General features: G+C 44.6%; 1 protein-coding gene across 2 annotated transcripts in view; it reads left to right on the top strand.

Annotated features, from left to right (window-relative positions):
* The window catches only part of neo1a (neogenin 1a), a 160,000-nt gene that overhangs the window by 118,932 nt on the left and 21,953 nt on the right, over positions 1-19,115 (top strand). For both annotated transcript variants that reach the window (XM_078285438.1, XM_078285442.1), the window contains exons 8-13: positions 8,350-8,584; positions 9,699-9,853; positions 11,903-12,051; positions 14,393-14,531; positions 14,783-14,832; positions 17,408-17,552. In XM_078285438.1, the coding sequence (XP_078141564.1) occupies positions 8,350-8,584; positions 9,699-9,853; positions 11,903-12,051; positions 14,393-14,531; positions 14,783-14,832; positions 17,408-17,552 (873 nt within the window). The remainder of the gene's footprint in view (positions 1-8,349; positions 8,585-9,698; positions 9,854-11,902; positions 12,052-14,392; positions 14,532-14,782; positions 14,833-17,407; positions 17,553-19,115) is intronic.

Raw genomic sequence — 19,115 nt, 5'->3', positions numbered from 1 at the left:
GATGGTGTTGACTGTGTATGCACAGCACGATGGAGTGTATGTGTGTGTATGTGTGTGCGTTTACAAGCTGAAACTCACAGCATGGGTTGAACTTTTCAATGGGTTGTATTTACTCAACTATGGTGAAATGCTTTGAGGCATTTATAAATGGTCTGTCGTCTAAGCACTAACTGCAAAACAATATGGTACCTTTTCTAATCTTGTTTTGCACTGGAAAGAGAAAAAAGGCTTAAAATAGCCTGCGGTACCTGCATCAGTTCTCTGCCTCCTGAAGGTCACTCTTGTTATCACCTGTTTTAAGCCTGACCGTGTGTGTGTGTGTGTGTGTGTGTGACCTGCCTTTCCCTGACCCCCTCTGTTTTACACACCTCACCAGTACACACCCTCGTTTACAATATGCCCCGGTCCACCGCTACACACACTCATCCAGGATGCTGATCTGATGTTTTTGGACACGGACCGTCCTCTGGGTGCACTTTTAGGGTCTAAATAGCTGGAAGTGCCACATGGCACAAAAACTTTCCCTCACACCCTTCCCATCTCTGCAGGCCGCCGACCCCTGTGGGCGGCGCCACCGAGACCGGGGCTTACTCTTTCCTGTTCGCCCTCCACTGTACCTCCCAGTTTCCATAATCTAAAAGTAGAATAGCCAGTAACATCACAGTAGGTTGTGGGCACCCCACTGCCTGCTAGCCTGCTGTGATAGCCACTTCTCAGTGGGTCTAATCCAGAGAGTAAACCTGGTTGGCTGGCTAGCTGGAGTCTGATTAGCTGGACTGTTTGTTTGTTAATCCCCATGGGGGATGCAGCCTCTTCCGCTTCTACAAACATCCCATTTGACCTTTTCAGCCCTTTCCCGGTCGTACAAACTCCCCACACATCATACATAAAATGTTGCAAGTGTATGTTGTACACACACAAGCACACACACTTGCACAGAGCTTTCTCTGAAATCAATTACTTCATTCCAGGCTTGCTCAGTTCCCTTGGAAAGGTTGAATTGTATTCTTATACCTCCAAGGTAATAAGATACAAAGGCAGGCAGTGCAGGAACAAAAAAAGGGTTCCAGTGCTGGTTATTGCTGGGGAAAATGCTCTGGAGATGTACGGCATCACTGGCTGTTTTGATCTGCTTGAAAGGCGAGCCCAAGAGGCCTTGTTTTCCTTTGCCAGCCAGCATGTGCAGCACTTGATGCATGTGATGCAGATTTCTCAGAGGGGGAAGAGAGGTGCAGGAGGGGGGGGGTTTACATTATAAACTATGGTCACGCATCTTCATTTGCATACCGAGTCTGGGCAAGCAGCTGGTGGCCTCATGATCATGCATGTTGTGCGTGTGTGCGCGTGTGCGTGTGTGTGTGTGTGTGTGCGTGTGTGTGTGTGTGTGTGTGTGTGTTAAAGGAAGGCGTTCAGGGGAACAAAACAATCACACCCAAATAAACTCACCAGTGGCTCACGGATCAAGGGACTACATGTGTTTGATGGTGGAGGGACGCTGCATGTACACACAGCAGATGATTAATTATTGATGGACCCAACCCCATTCAATTACAGTCACTGTTTCCAAATGGGGGCGTTTATTTTCCCTAGATGTCGGGTTCAGACGATCTGAGGCACAAACTGTAGGTTTTCTGGATTGTGTTTATTTTTGTGTTCCAGTAGACTGTATGTGGCATGTAGACTGTATGTGGTACACAGACCCACACAACAACCCGCTGCTCTGGGCTTATTCAGAGAACCCGTGGAGCTGGGATCTTCACTTACTTTTTTTAGGAAACCACATTACCAGAGAGTAAATTGCTCAAGGGCCCTGGTGGAGGCAAACGCAGACATACCATCGCCCCCTCAAAAACATACATGCATCCCATAGAAATGCTTTCTGCTGATTTGCTCCTACTGTTAAGGTGAGAGTGTGGATTTTGGATTTAAAGAGCAAGAGTTGTGAAATTGAATGAGTTGTCCCCTTTAAAGTCATAATGAAACAGCATTTTGGGAGCATCTTGCTTCCTTAATGTGATGTATTTCCTTCTGAAACAGGATATTGGGGCAGGACATAATGCGGGGAGAGATCATTCAAAGGTATAAACCAATGGGATATCAGAAGAGAGAGAAAGGCAGTTTTATTTGACGGGAGGGGCAGGTTTATTCAAAAATCTGTGATGATTTTATTGGTTGGAATTTTTATGTATTTTTTATGTCTCCTGGTTTTCTGCTTTCCAAGGAAGTTAAAGTAATGAAATATTAATATAAAACTACAATAAAATAAAGTTTTTGTCTTTTTTTTTTTGCAGAATTTTGATAGAATGATCTAAAAAGGTGAAAAAGTTTTAATTTCAGTGTGACATTTACCGGAGACCCAGTTTCTTTTCTCATCGACACAAGAGGATGATAGAGCTGGGTTTTAGAGGTTTTAGCCCCCTAAAAAAAGTCATAAAATAAAAGAGTAATAAAAGAATAATAGAATAATAAAAGAATAAAAAAAGAAAGAAAAGTAATAAAAAAGTAATTTAAACTAATTTAGTCTATCAGATGCCCTCCTAAGAAGTACAAACAACCCCCCCACTCCCTCTCAAGCATCCTCTCCACCCCCCCCCATGGCAACCATACATACAACTGTGACCGACTCCAGACCTTTCATCACAGCATGTACCATCCATACATAGTCGGACACAGTAGCGATGTTATGCTGTCCTTGTTTACCACTCAAAATTCCCCCCTACACGCTTTATGTGCCGTCCAAGCATGCAGCAGCAGCAGCACTTGGCAGCAACATCAATGGCTTTGAGTCACATGATGGATGGCGAAGCTATACTTGACCGTACGGCTGCTAATCTCTCAAGCTTCACTCCGTTACTTCGCCTGACTTTGGTCTGCCCCCCTCGGCCCCCGCCAGCATCCCCTAAAAACGTTGTTCCAGAAAATATTTCAGCCACTCCGGGCTCGAGTGAGAAGAGAATTCATTCACTTTTGAGATTGCCACATCTTTCTTTTTACAGCTCCTTTTTATTTGTGTTGTTTATAAAAGCTCATTTCTCCCCAGGGGAATTGTGCCAGATTTCATTTCATGTTTTCGATTGTATTCAAAACGCACTAAAAATGGATACGGAGGAATGCGAGAGAAAAGGGTGTTTGACATTACTGGAGAATTCAGTTTGAGACACAGAGACAGCTTCTTTTTGGAACATGGCAGCGTTTTGGACCGCCACCGTCAGTTTAAGCCTTTTGTGAGATTCCAGCCTTTCTTTAATCCTGACTGATCTGTGATACCGCAGCAGGAGGGCATGTGTGCAGTTACTGATAGGTTCCACCCGTCAGCCAGTCGTGTGTTTGTTATGCCTCGTAGGCTATCTGATACTGTATCTCTGTCAGTTTCCCCTCGGCCGGTGATAAGGTGTCTGGAGACAATAGAGAGCGCAAAAAAGGCTCGGAGACAAAGCTTACATGCCTCATAGGGGGCACCGCTGTCCCCTGGATAGGTAGAAACCTTTTTTTCTGGCTCTCTCTCCGGTGAGCTGAGCATAGTTTTGATCTTTTTTTCCTGGTGCACCGAGCATGTTTTATTGTTTTTGTAGCCCAATTTTTGATTAATGTCTCCTATCTTTATTGTTTGTCTAATTGGCTTTCATCTGTCGTCGTATTGCTTGTAAAGCACTTTGTAACTGTTGAAAAGTGCTGTATAAATTGAATTTATTGTTGTGGTCGACAAGGTACTCGAAAGAAAATGAAGAGAGCAAAAAGCCATGCTTGGTCAGCCTTTTTTTCTCTCACTCTCCATTTCTCTCCTCACCTCTCACTTTGTCTTCACTTGAAACATTTGTCTTCTCTTTCTGACTCGGTTTCCTTTGTCGGCACATTAAGGAGCTGCTCCAAATGTCATGAGCTGTCAGGCTTGCTCATCTCTCCGATCTTATCTAGAAAGGGAGCGAGAAGAGCGAGATATTTTCTCGGGGAAAAAACGGATACAGTTGTTGCCACTTGCTCCCAGCAACCAATCATTTTCCACCACGCTGCCGTCGAAACCCGTAGGAGCAATTAAAGTGCCCTGTTGTTGCTTACGTCTATCTACTAATTCCAGGACTCTCTGTCTGTGAGTGTGTGTGTGTGTCTTCGCATATCTCGAGAACCGTTCGTCCGATCGACTTCACACTTGCCGGGTGTATTGCTGGGGACCCAAGGACGTGCAGTGTCGGATTTGGTGCAATTTGGACACGCGACACATTCAATTTTAATAAACTTTGAATAAACAAGCAAACAGCGCTCTGTGCAGCAGCGGGGCGAACGGGCACTGCACTAGTTACCTTTAAATTTTAATGACAGCATGAGTCTATACATGTTTAGCAGACATTTTGGTCTATGTACAGAGGGAACCTAGGATTTTTGTGTCATCAGCTTTATCCACATCAACCACAAGCACACAAGCCCCAGTGTTCTGTCCCATTTTTCATCCTGCGACTTTAGCTCCATATATCTCTGAAACATCAAAATGATTCCCCCATTTTAATTGCACCTCTGCTTTGCATTCGCTTTCTGAATGTGCGAAACCAGGCTTTTAGAGTATATTCTTCATTCTTCCCTCTGCTAAAGAAGGTTAGGGTCTCCCCTCTCTCTCCTCCCATGGCAGATGAAAGTACTGACTCAGTAATGGACCATTAGCACTGTGCTGGGTCTGGCTCTTTTGCAGTCATCATTACCCAACCACATAAGACATGGAAGCCAGTGCTGTTCACTTCTGAGAAACTTGTTTCCATTTTGTAAGAAGCTGGCATGGCCTGCTGAATTCGCCCTGAGAAGGCTATCTGTAGTTACAGTGCTTTGTTTGCTGCTGCCAGAGAGACGGATTCCCAGGATCTGTGCTCTCTTGGTGGAGGTGCGCAGTGCCAGCCGGCGAGGTAAGCTTTCTTATCAGCGCACTGAAACCAGATAATAAAAAAACTGCTTGGCATAACTTTACAGCTACCCTCACTGGGGAACACAGCGAAGGATTATGAAGTTAGCGGCACAAGATAAAAGTTTTAGATGTGAGGCTTTAATCAGAACTTTTAAATTAAAGCTACTCCAATTATTTCAATTTAAGAAGCCGCTTTTTCTCCTGTTGATTATTAAGATGAATGATTTGCTGTGCATGTCTTTGTCTTGACTGTTTTGCGTATTGGTTACCCAGATTTATTATGCAGATGTAGAGTAACCTTCCTCGTTAAGCCTTAATGCCAGCCATTCATTACCTCTGGCACAGAGACTAATGACACTATTAATCAGCTATGAATAGAACTTGGCAGCAGCAGTGGGAGTTTGACACCTCCGTACTGTAACCATCCCGGGCCTGCCAGTACAAGACAGATTGTCAGGAGGACACTGAAAACTGCCCGGCATGTCAATTACCTACAACTGACAAGGTGCATGAAGATGGAAACTTCATCTATTGATTTCATTCGCCCCTCTTGGCCGATCCCACAATGCAGTGCGAACCCAGACTTTGCTCTGCCTCTTTGACTGTCTGAACCGACAAGACCAGGCGGTGATTTAAGGATGATTTTCACTGTGGGATGGATTTGGAAATCGTGTTCGCATCAAAGGAGAGGCAGCTGACTTTGTTCACCTGCCTCAACTCTTCCTTTGTTCTGAGATCCAAATTTCCTAACTGTTCCTCCGTGGAACCTTGAGTATTCCTCTATATGGGAGCACCAAGTCCTATCAGTCTCTGTCTGAACAGCATACTAAAAAGAACTTTGATACAAAGCAAAGATAAGGTTTGTTTTGCCTGTTTTTTCTTGTCTATACACACATCTCTATCGACTCATTCTCCTGTCTCAATCAACAAGCGGTGCCTCAAGTCCAGACTGCAAAAACCCTAAACGCATCTCTTCGATCCTACATCCCTTTTCTTTTTTGCTTGTCTAAACTGGCTGCCTGTTAGCTTTAGATCTGATTTTATGATTTTACCGAATACTTTCCAGCCTCTTCTAGGTCAGGCTCATGGCTACATCTCATCCCCATTTATCAGCCAGAGCACAGCTTTAATAAGGCTTTAATACTTCCTGACCGAGGATATTAGGGTGGCAAAATCAGTGTCATCATTTGAATAATTCAGAACTCTTTATTTTTTATACAAACAGGCTTCTATAGGATGCTTTACCACATTTATGGTGAAATTGCCTGTTTTATTTTTTAATTTGTCTGGTGTTTTTATTCAACTTTTTGGCTTTTATTTATTATTGTTTGTAAAGCAGTTTGTAATACTGTTTTGAAAAGTGGGAACGCTATATTAACTTTATTATTATTATTGCCGTTGTGAGGAAACTGCAGCGAATTGCATCTGACTTAATGCATTGCCTGCAGTTATGAATCTCACCATTTCTTCTCCTGACCCGCTCTCTTTTTCCTCCTCTCTGTGAAAAAGTCCCAGTATTAGATTGGTTTTTCCGTTATTGCTGTACCAGTGTCAGTGTTTTAGTCTTTATGTGTTGTTTATAAGTGGAAGGCCGCAGGAATTTTCCCTCCGCTCCCAAGGTAAATAAAATTAATTTGTCACGGCATTTGATGTGTATTCCTACCTCAATACATACATGAAATATGTTCCTTGGATTGTGTGTGTGTGTGTGTGTGTGTTTGTGTGTGTGTTGTATTCACATTTGCTTCCTCATCGGCCAACAGATCTGGATCTTGTGTTTATCTTGTGAGCCTGGTTATGGTCGTGTTGTGATGCCCTCATCATCAGTGCCATGCTTATGTCACTGTGTGTGTTTGTTTATGTGTGTCACTTTGCAAATGAGGATAATGGTTTGGCATCTAGCAGTATGTGTGGCGCAAGCATCATTTTTCAGTCCTCTGGGCTCAGTTTGCTCAGCGTTTGCACACACACGCACACACACTCACACCCATACCCAATGCTATTAATGTGGAGCTGAAGCTAAACCTTCTTCGGAGGTGTGGCTGGATGCACAAGGTCAGTTCTTGATAAACAGGATTATTAAGTGTGTGTGTGAGTGTGTGTGAGTGTTTGCGTACAGGAGAGTGTGTGTAGCAGTGTGAAATGGCCGTGTAATTCTCCGCAAGAAAATACCAGCAAATCCTCCATATCACTCCAATCTCCAAAGGCGGTGAACTCGGGGAATCTGAAATGTAAACAAATAGTGAAAGTCAAATTAGCAGTTTCTCTACATGCCATGACAGAAAAATACACCAACGGCCACTTTGCATTTCAAGACATTTTTCCAGTAATAACACACCCTGAGTGTGCACAGGGCACTTGCCATGCTACTTTTTTGCCAGCTTTGTCCTCCACTCAATTTCCCTGACCTGCAAACAAATGGAAATGTCATACAGGCTGACATTCTTTCCGTATGGTTTTGTTTCACCCACTTGCCAGGAAAATGGAAAGCAGATCTCGCCGCGTCTGACCGCAGATTGTTCCCTCAAAAAACACCAAATGAAATCACTAGCATTTCTGTGGCTAGGCTGTGGAATGTGACGGCAAAAGTGCATAAAAACATTATATGGTGTATGGTTCGTTGAGAAAGAATCTGGTCTTAAGAGTGACTTTTTTTTGGGGTAGGCTTAGTCTTTAACTGTTTTGCTATGTATGGAATATGTCTGTTTCAGCTATTATGCCTTTGTAATTGACCTGAACATATAGACGGTTTTCTTGTGTACATCCAGGGGGTGAGAGGGTGGCGCTGTCTGTCAAAACAAGCCTTACCTTTTATTTGCCAGGGAATCTAAATAATCCACGTTGGCGCTAACTATGTGACAGATGAAACTTCACACTTACAGTCGTGCTCAAGCGATCAATTGACAGCCAGTCATTTTTTGATCACGGTTGATTGGCTGAGTAGGATATTAGAAACGGGAAGGCCGTCTATGAAGGTGAAATGTATGACATGCTATGTTCTGCTGCCACTACCCCGACATTAGAGAACTGTGTGTAGATCTGCATGTCTTAGTCTCCCCCTTGTACTGTGCTTTTATTTGTTTAACTTTGTGAGTGTAGTAGAAGTGTTTTATTTCTGTGGTTCCTTGTCATGCCAAAAGTCCTTTTTTTGTTACGTTGTTGTTATTTTGTTTTTTCTTCTGTTTTTGTTTCCTTTCTTTCTTTTGTTTCACTGTCATCTCCATTTCCACTCTCCTCCTCTCCTCAACCTGTTCCTTTCGGGCGCCTCTGCACTCTGTTTCTCTCCTCCCCGTCCTCCCTCCTCCCCCACGCCGCCACTGTCTCCCGTCCCCCTGCCTCCCTCGCCCCCCCCGCCTCCCTCGCCCCCCCCCCCCCGCCTCCCTCGCCCCCTCCGCCTCCCTCCTCCCATCCCGCCATCCCTCCTCCCTCCTCCTTCCCCCCCCCCCCCCCCCGACCCAAAGGCGTAGCCTTGCCCTTGTCCCCTCCCCCCTCACTGACTCCTAACACTACTGACCATGTAACGCCAGGCTCCGGAGGCGTGGCTAACCCAGCAGGCCCCGCCCCCTCCGCCCCCCGAGACGTCGTGGCCTCGCTGGTCTCCACGCGCTTCATTAAGCTCACCTGGCGCCCGCCGGCCGAGCCGCACGGAGACGAGCTGACCTACTCTGTTTTCTACAGCCAGGAGGGCACCAGCAGGTACGAAGCTAGTATACACACTCTGTACTATGGCAGGAGGGTACTAATACACACATTACCATGTGTACTAGAGCCAGGAGGGTACTAATACACACATTACCATGTGTGCTAGAGCCAGGAGGGTAGTAATACACACATTACCATGTGTACTAGAGCCAGGAGGGTAGTAATACACACATTACCATGTGTACTAGAGCTAGAAAGGCACTAATACACACATTACTCCATATACTAGAGCCAGGAGGGTACTAATACACTCATTACTCATATAGTAGAGCTAGGAGGGCATTAATACACACATTACTATGTGTACTAGAGCTAGAAAGGCACTAATACACACATTACTACGTGTACTAGAGCTAGAAAGGCATTAATACACACATTACTATGTGTACTAGAGCTAGAAAGGCACTAATACACACATTACTATGTGTACTAGAGCTAGAAATGTACTAATACACACATTACTATGTGTATTAGAGCCAGAAGAGTACTAATATACACACTACTATCTACCATGGCCAGGTGTATGCTAGAACTGGGGTTCCCAATCTTTTTAATGTCCAGGACCCCCATATAGATACACTTTAGACCACAAACCCCCATTTGATACAGGTTTTGTATCTGTTGTTTCTCCCATCTGAGAAGACTTTTGTTGTCTTTCTGTACTGTAGGTGGGGTGATAACCGTGGAAAGTGTGAAAGCTGTGATCAGAATTGTCATTTTATGTTCTCTCCTAGTGCTAACTTAAACTGAATTCAATAATAATTGAAAGTAAACTAATACTTATTTTGCTGGGGATCCCCCAGAACTACTACACTACTATGAACAGATGAGTACTGCTATGCATACTCCTGTCTATTATAGCCTAGATGGTACAAGTATATACACAACTCTGTCTACTATGCCTATAGCCAGAAGGGTACTAGTCATGTATACACCAACATAGAAAGTACTCAGCACACAATACTCTAAACCTTTCTCCCACGAACCTGATATGGAACAGAATCTCTTTTGTAAATAAAAGACATTCGCGTAATTGACTGTTATGACACTATTGTGTGTGTGTGTGTGTGTGTGTGTGTGTGTGTGTGTGTGTGTGTCTCCACCCCAGGGAGCGAGTCGTGAATACCAGTCGTCCAGGAGAGATGCAGGTCACCATCCAGAACCTGATGCCAGACACCAAGTATCGCTTCAGGGTCGTGGCCCACAACAGCAACGGCCAGGGAGAGAGCTCTACAGCGCTCAAAGTGGCCACCCAGGCTGAGGGTAAGACACACACACACACACGCATTCATTCATAAACTCTCCATAAACAGGATGAATGCATGCATATAAACACCAAGACAAACTCCAGCTAGTTGAGTGGAAATGCGCTCATACTGGCACACCGAGGCAAACAGGATGCGCTCAAAAGAAACACACAAATGTACAAATAAACAGGCATTCACACAAACAAATATTCATCCACACATACGCTCACTTCAGATAGACCACCACACACACACAGACGCACACACACATACACAGAGGAGTTTGTTTAGTGCTGTGCATCAAGGCAGACCACCCAACAGCAGACCAGAGGAACGCAGCCTTCTCTTCTTATAAGCCACTTCTTGTTTACTCGCCAACATTTATAAAGCCCTCTGTGTTTGTGTGTGTGTGTGTGTGTATTTGTGTGTGTGAGTTTCGTTCAAACCCTTTCCCTACCTGCCCAAGCGGCTGAGTAAATCGGTATTCCAGAAACTTCTTTCTTTTCTGAAATAACTCTGAGCCGTTCTCTCACCCAGCCTGTGAAGCCACTGTATAGAAAACCTCATTAATGATGTTCTGACTGGAGAATACATGAGAAGAAGCAAGAGAGGAGCGGGTGGGAGGGTGTTCTCTTCTTCTTCTTCTCTCTTTGTGTTTGGGTGCAGGGGTGGAAAGGCCCCTCTGGCTGCTGCACGACATCATTAAGTTTCACCCTTATTTGAAATTGCTGTGAAGGGGGTTTCCCAGTGCACCGCCGAGGTGGACGTCCCCCACCTTCTCACCCTCTGCCTGAATCCGGGTGTCCGCTCCGGCTCGGCTGCAGCTCAGTCACTGTCACTTTCTAGGTCAGCCGCCGTTTCTCTACCTGTGTCCTTGGCGCAGGGCGGGCGGACAGACCGACACACACACATATACACACACACGCTCCTTAATGCCTACCAGCAGGAGACTCGCCACCCATGGGGATAGCAGCGAGGGCGGGCAGCGCCTATGCAGTACATCTCTGTCGCGTGTGTGCACTTTTTCTGTAAGAACATGTTATGAATTAGAGCTTAAACTGTTGACCTGCATCCGAACAGCAGGCCTGTGCACGCCGTGCGGCCCCCGTATCACTTCTCTGCACAGAGCGGCTTAATACACACAAACCCACACCTTGTGCCTCAGTGCAGACTGACAAATGAGAGCTTCTGTGTTCTGTCAGGAACACCTGCAGCTAAAGCTTACAAGAGAACACACACTCATATAAATATATATATATATACGTATATATACACACAAATTCATATTTGTGTTGGATCTCACATTCTCATTTGCTAATTTGTTATTTGCTGTCAAGACTTATTTCGGTTTAAAAGGAATCATTTTCCCTGCCAAATTAACACTCTGCCAAGCTTGCAGGTATACTGCTTGTTAGCGTAAGCATTTTAATTGAAGACATAATACTGTGTAGCTAAGAAAAAAAAATACAGACATCTTTCTCTCTCTTTCTCTTTCTCTTTCTTTCTCTCTCTCTCTCATACTTTCTTTCTTCTACTTCCATAATACAGACAGACGCACACACATATATTATAACACACACTCCTTGTCTTAGCCCTGTCCTCTCACTCGGCTAACCCGTCTTAATAAAATAAACACTTGTATTAAATTCCTGTGTGTGATTCTCCTCTTCCACGCTGAACATCACACTAAGCTAGAGGGGCGAATGTTGGGGGGAATGTCAGATGAATGCACACTGATGTTTGGTTTTGCGAGGACGTACCTTTGGTTTGTCGTGGAAAAAACAAGAAGATCAACATGGCCGCCCGCCCAGTCCAGCGGGGACAGTCTGGTCTCCGCAGAGCTGCGGGGCTGCAGTGACGGAGCCGCCTTGTGGTCCGAGCGCTCGCTAGACGGGGACAGATGGCTCTGAAGTGGCCAAGAACGGTTTTGGCAACAATCTGTAGCTCCTATCTTCAAGATGTAACAAAATGAAAAAAAAACATGTGCAGAAGGTTTAAGACAACAACACAGTTGAGTTTTCTAGTTGTCTAACCTCTGCTCTTCTGCTTCTCCGTTCGTTCCCAGTCCAAGTGGCAGGCCCCGTCCCCAACCTGCAGGCGGTGTCGAACACACCCTCCTCCGTCTCTCTGAGTTGGGACACGCCCCTCACGGGCAACGGAGAGATCCTCACCTACAAGCTGTACTACACAGACCAAACCCTGGGCAACGAACAGGTAGGAAGTCCCGTGCTGGAAGCCGGGGAGTCTGTTCTTTTAAAGCTGTTTTCATCTGTTGAAGGAAAAAATCCACTCTACCATTCCCCTTTAACACTGGTCAAAAACAGTGTAGCTTGCATTGCTTGGTGGTTTGTTTGGTGATATTTGATAGTAGACAATGTTTCAACGATCGAAAACAAACAACTGTAAATGTAAATGTAAATGTCAGGTTTTGGTGTCAGTCTCTCAGAATCAAAGAGTGAAGGCCTCTTTCTAGAGCCGCCGTTTTGCACCAACATTCAACAATCATACAGGGAGGAATCCATTGTAGACAAGGCAGAGAGACCAATTTTCTCCACTGACAATAGCCTCAATAGACCATAATGCAATGCAGCCACAACACATGTTGTGTTTTGAGTGAGGGGTGTGGCCACAATCATACACATGCCCCAATATTTTAAGTAGTTGGCTAGCTAGCTATATTTATATGCCCATATGTCCACCTTTGATTGAAAGCAACAAGTTCACGCTCATTCTCTGGGGGTTGTTGAAAGTCATTCTGGGAATTGTAGAAATAGGAGTCGATGAGGCAGATGGAGAGAAAGTGGATACACCAGCAAAATAAATTACAACACTTCATCACAAAGTAACTCGGGGAATGCTTTGAACATCACAGATTGATGAGATCTAACAGTGTAAGAGTATCCAAGGGTGGATTTTTCCTTTAATGTTGAGGACTTGGTTTTGGTCAACTTAGATATGCAGATGCCCTTGTATCGCATTTCGTCTGTGACTTATCTGGATTCAGTTATCTGCCCGAAAACTACGACTCACACTTTGCCTTGTAAGGTGAAGAAGTATGTAGCCGTCACCTGATATTGCAGGGTTCATTAGATAAAAAAGAATATGATTGCAGATTTTGCCTTCTGAAATGTCTGCCGGTGACACAGATAGCACTAATTTGAATTATGATGAGGTAAAGAGTTCCCAACCACAGGTATTTACCAAGTCTTTTTATGCCGCTGTTTGGCCATGCATGTGATTGTGCATCTCATACGAAAGCACGATTACGCATCTCGTGCAAAAGGAAAGTTGATGTGATTCCCCAGATTTTTCTCCACAGGTCTAAATCTGTCACAAGAGCAGCATCTAGCTGGTTAGATATTGAGTCAGCCCCAGCAGCAGCAGTGTGCAAGCCAGCGAGGCATTAAAAAGCCTTTAATATGATAATGGATGAAACGTCAGCCAGCACACTGAGTAATGATGCATCAGCTCCCTGGAGGAGAGCGAGCCAGAGACGAGGTGAAAAAGGCAAGAGATGAAGAGAATGAAAGAGAGAGGGATGAAAAGGGCTAACTGGGAGAGAAGAGACTGTCGCTGGTGTCTGTGAAAGAAAGGGACAGAACAAAGATGAAGGAAAAGAGGGTGTTAAGAGGACAAGGGGAAGGGAGGGAGACGATACGATGGATCTAGGGGGGGGGGGGGGGGGGGGGGGGGGGGGGGAGCGGTCAGAGCCAATCACCTGACCTGAGCTCACAGGTTGTGATTGGACCTCCCTGGAAGCAAGATTAGATTTCCCTCAAGACTCGGCTTTTTAGACAAATGTCAGGAGGAAAGAGCTGAATGCAAATTGACTTGAAGTAATTGGTCATGTGCCAGTGTACCCAATTTGTACAACTAAAAGTCGTAATCACAGAAGTCATAATTTGCATCTCAGTGGAAGATGACATTTTTTCAGAAAATTACAAACTGAAATGTTGTTAATGCGATGACACTGTGGAATGATGAAAGGAGGAATCCCATTTAGTAGCGTTCTCACATTTGATAAATTGCTTACATTGTTCGTATTCAAATGGGCAAAGTTAACTTGAACATCATCAAAGAAATGTCAGAATAAAATTATTGGAGCTGTCTTATTTGCAGCAGGTATGAGCCAATATAAACTTTTCATGGTATGATTAGCGATATGTCAGTATAACAGTATTATCTCAGTATTTATCAAACATGCTCTCAGTGGTGAAACACTAAAGTAAATCACTTGATGTTTTGCTTTCTACTGCAGAAAAATATGTTAAGAACATTTATCTATTTCATTTAATCTGTACATCATTTTTTCTGTTTTAATCTCAACACATTTACATAATTATACACTTAACATACATTAGCTTTTGTTCAATTAAAGTCTTCACATTTGAATGTCTGTGCATTGAACACGCCAAAATTGAATAGTACCAGTCATAGAAATTGACTCTCTCTCTCTCGCTCTCGCTCTCTCTCTCTCTCTCTCTCTCTCTCTCTCTCTCTCTCTCTCTCTCTCTCTCTCTCTCTCTCTCTCTCTCTCTCTCTCTCTCTCTCTCAGGACGTAGACATCGGCAGTCTGTCCTACACCATGACTGGGCTGAAGAAGCACACGGAGTACAGTTTCCGGGTGGTGGCCTACAACAAGCACGGGCCAGGCGTCTCCACCGAGGACGTCATCGTTCGCACCCTGTCTGACGGTCAGTTGGCTGATGGAGATGAAGCTACTAAGACTTTAATAGTCTGAGAATTTCTACCAAGACTGCTTTGAGTTTATTAGATCTCTCATGAATAATTTATGCAGCACTGTATATGTGTAAAAAAACAAACAAAAAATGGCACGGCAAGGCACATTTTTGATCAAAACATTGTAACCTTTCCTTTGCGGTAGATGATGTTTCTGCAGTAATTGTGAACTGAGTAAAATGTCTTATTTTCTTCTGCTTCACAGTACCAAGCGCTCCCCCTCAAAACCTCACCCTGGAGGTCCAGAACTCAAAGGTAAGGCTGAGTTACCTTGACTGAACAGGAAGCTTACCGTTTGAAGGATCTTTCAGTCTAAAGACTTGACTTGAAAGACTTGAAAGCTTTCACATCTTTCTTGGACACACCTTTCTCAGACAGAGCACACAGAGGAGAGAAGTAGCTTGTTTTGTGTATGTAGGTGCATCAGCAAATCCAAATCCACTCACACACTCACAAGTGATCAGATAGATAGCCTGCAGGCCAGACCACTTTTTTTTTATTTCCATGCGATTAGCTGCGTCAGAGGCCTGCAGCCCCAGCTGGAGTGTGTGAACCCTCATCGATCCTCTCATCGGCAGGAGACTCTTAGCCTGTCAAAAGGTTTCAGCCTCTCTATCACTTTTCATCTGGATCTGCCAAAGAAACCTGGAGCTCACCTCTAAATGGATACTCAAAAGAAGTAACCTGGGAGTTCGCACTAGAAGCATGCTCCAAATGAAAGCCAGGGTGCTGCGCTAACACTCAAAGTGTACTTTTACAAAGCAAGCCCGGTGGAGTGTTTGGCTTTCTGACATCATATGCACCCAGTTGGTTAGCATGTTTCAAGGTGACAGGAATAAATTCACTGTAGCTTTGGGTGATCTAGAGATTTCTTTTATTATTTAGTCTAATTGAATTTCTCTTTGGATGGAGTTGCTGGATCAAATATCTCACAGCCGATGCGACTACTCCCGGTGTCTCCCAGTCTTTTTAAATTTCAGTGTTAAATCCGGTTTATTACAGTTAAACATAGTTTTTGCGTGACACTTCTGGCAGCAGGCCTCACAACAGGCTCCTGATTTAAAATAGAAAACTGGCCTAGGCTGCCAATCTTTTCAGCCATTTGATCTTCAAACGGAGAGCTGTAGGCCTATTTGTTGTACATTCCCATCCCAGTGATAGATTCAGTTTTACAAAAGACGTTTCTCACTCGTGACATGTTGAGACAGCAAGTCCAGACAGACAGCCGCGAAGAGAGAGAGATGCAGAAAACCTCTGGACATGTGCGTTGACTGTAAAAAAACAGCAACCAGCATTTCCAACCCATCGCTATTCGACGCAATGCCCGAGTGAGAAAGAATTGTCAAAGCTAGACTAGAGAAAAACTCGCAGACAATCCTATCACACACCCGCAGCTTGAGTGAGAACAGCAACTGCCCACCCATGCTGAGGGATACTCAGCCGAGATTTGTGGAGAGAAAGCAGTCTAATACCATCATCTGTTTAAGAGAAAAATGAAGGGGACACACTTGGCGGTTAGGATAGGAATTGTTTTCTGAATGGACACCATCCGTCCAGTCGTCCCCTCCCAAAACTAGACCCAAACGAACCCATTTAAAACTGTAAAACCGAACATCTGGCAGCGGCAACTCCGAGATGTAGACCGAAATGTGTTTTCTGGTTTGTTCTTTGTTGTCATTGTATTTAATTTTGAGTGTAAACAACGTCATTAAGAATAATTTTGTTACAAGTATACAGATAAAAGCATTTATGCAATAAGCTGATAGATGTGCTTAGCCAAATAGAACTGAACAAAAAAAAAACTAATTAACATTCATTTGATATTTGCTCGCTCTGCTGTCTGGGCCTTGTCAAGCAGAACCTCACGTTTTTGTTTTTTTTTTTTTACCAGGGGTGAATAACTAAATCTAAGTGAAATCTAAGAAGGGAGAGCGGGGGGTTATTTTTGCCCAGCATGGGCCACATATATTTTTTTTGTGATCTTATTTTGCACCTTTTTCCCTTTGACATCTGCCTTCTCACCTTCCCATGCGATTTCCAAAAAGTCAATTAAACATGTTTTCATGGATGGGGAGAAGGAGGGAGAAAAGCAACACGCATAGCAAGTTGGGACCGATAGTGTAATAAGAAAAATGGAAATAATTGAACACACTTAACACAGATTTAATTTGTGCAATTCCCTCGACTCGGCTGGGGAGGAGCGCGTGCGTTGCCCCGTACATGTATTCAGGCTTTTGTGCATCAGTGTGACAGTGGGGAAGTGTTAATTAACTCTTCTCCCACGCTGGGCTACCCCCCACCTATCCCTTCACACACACACACACACACACACACTCTCTCTCAGACACATGAATCCCACACCAGTACAGCGTGGGCCCGCCAGCCAAACGCCTGCATTCATCTCTCTGCCTCAGCATCTCTGCAGGGCTAAACCGACCACACACACACACACACACACACACACACACACCCACCCCTCTCATCAGGACACCTCATATCTATTATTCATGCGTTTATTTCTTCCTAATGCGTCAATCTGCACTGCATCGCCCGAGCTCAGAGGTGTGTTTGTTTTTGTGCGGGCCTCCCAGGTGCTCCACTGACAGGAGCAGGAGGAGGGGAGGGGCAGGTGAGACGGTGTTCCTGGCTAACAGAGCGGTATCCCGCAGCGTTACGTTAGCACAAACAGCTATGCCAAGGTGTGTGTGTGAAGGCACCATCGTACCTGCAAAACCATGAGGTCACCTTTACAGCTGCAGGGGCAAAAGCGGTTCATCCACACGTGCTAAACACGCCTCTCATCTGTTTCATCTGTCTCATTTTCCCCCAGAGCATCATGGTCCGGTGGCAGCCCCCGCCCCCCGGTGCCCAGAACGGGGAGATCACCGGCTACAAGATCCGCTACCGGAAAGGCACGAGGAAGAGCGAGGCGGCCGAGACCACCGGAGGCACCCAGCTGTTCCAGCTCATCGACGGTAACGGCCAATGAATTCGCTTAACTGTGGCATCCGGTGTTAAAGGAAAAATCCACCTTCGATACTCTCACGCTGTCGGATATCATCAATCTGTGATGTTCGATGCATTCCAGGAATTATTTGTGTTTATAATTTACTTTTTTGGTGAACCCGCTTTCCCTCAACCTGCCTTGAAGGGGTTTGAACTTGTTGCATTCAGTACATGTAAGGTGGAGAGAGTGAGAGGTTTTTCAATTCCCCTTACTAAAAACGAAACAATGAAATTCCATTGATGCTGCTGGAAATATCTTTAAACATCACATTGTCTGTGTTTTGCCAGTTATCCATGGGAATAAGAAAATTATACCATCAAACAGCAAAATGAGCCCAGAACTGCAAGCTGCATCGCCAACAGCTGTTTTTTTAACAGTGTTAAAGTGTGTTTTACGGTGGATTTTTCCTTTAACATTAGAAAATTATGAATCTCTTGTAATTACTGTTGTTGATAGTTGCCCAAGACTTAAGTTTGCTAGTTTTTCATTTGGCATATATAAACATCTTCTTCAGTGAGTCTGTCAGCTATATCTGACATGCTGCATTATTTAAAACATTTTCAGACTCCAGGCTACGTCTAACCGTCTGTGTTGCCTCAGTCTGCCTGAAGCTCTGTTTATTTAGTCAACATCTAAATCTCATCTAAATCGTTTTAGATGGATTTACATCTCCTACTGTACCTTCACTCGCCATCGCCCGCCGCTACCACCAAAACGCAGACAATATCGCCAGAGACGCACAGCAATGATGATTAATATTAGATGTCTCAGCAACATTTTTAGTGGCCCGACCTCACGCTGTGTGCTGCATCAAAGAGAATATACACTTAAAAGTAGATTTTTGAACACATTCTGGGGGGTGAAACACAGGGGTGTTTGTTGGTTCAAAGGCGTTTAGAAGGAGATGTTGTAGCCTTGGAGGCAGGGATGGTTAGGCAGTCTTCAGAGGCGACCCCCAGGGGCGGCCCGGAATAGTGGGTAGAGAGAGAAAAGACTACCGGATTAGCATATAGCGTACAAACGGGCCAATACAGCGATGATGAAAAATTTTACAGCAAATTAACGCAGCGACATATCATTTGTCAGCGGGCGTTCCCCTCTCTTCTGAATACCAAAGCCGGCACCCAGCGGTGAAGCGGCTCTATCTGAAGGAGACACGGCTGAAAAATATGGACAGTTCCAGGCTCCAAGAGTTTTTCTTCCTTTTTCCCTCCTTAGTGATATAGTTTTTGTACTAGCTGCTCCTACACACACTGCTTTCAAAGCACTTCTCTGTAAATTTCTTACGTCTTAATCAATGGCGAAAAATAAATCTCAATCACCTCCTTGATACTGAATGGAGGAGAAAGTTAATTGCACCGCGGCAAACCCTGGTTGATCCCTGCCCAGGCAGGCTTATAGATTTTCCCCTAAAATCGTGCAGCGAAGTATTGGGCATCTGTTTGAAATATTTGTGCCTTCAAAATATTTATTGTGTCTGCATTCCCAAGTCCCAATTGACCGGTTGAGTGAATGATGCAGATCCAGTAAA

This window comes from Centroberyx gerrardi, chromosome 1 (genome assembly GCF_048128805.1).
Source record: "Centroberyx gerrardi isolate f3 chromosome 1, fCenGer3.hap1.cur.20231027, whole genome shotgun sequence".
Taxonomy (NCBI): Eukaryota; Metazoa; Chordata; class Actinopteri; order Beryciformes; family Berycidae; genus Centroberyx; species Centroberyx gerrardi.
This window is presented reverse-complemented; position numbering and strand designations above follow the sequence as displayed.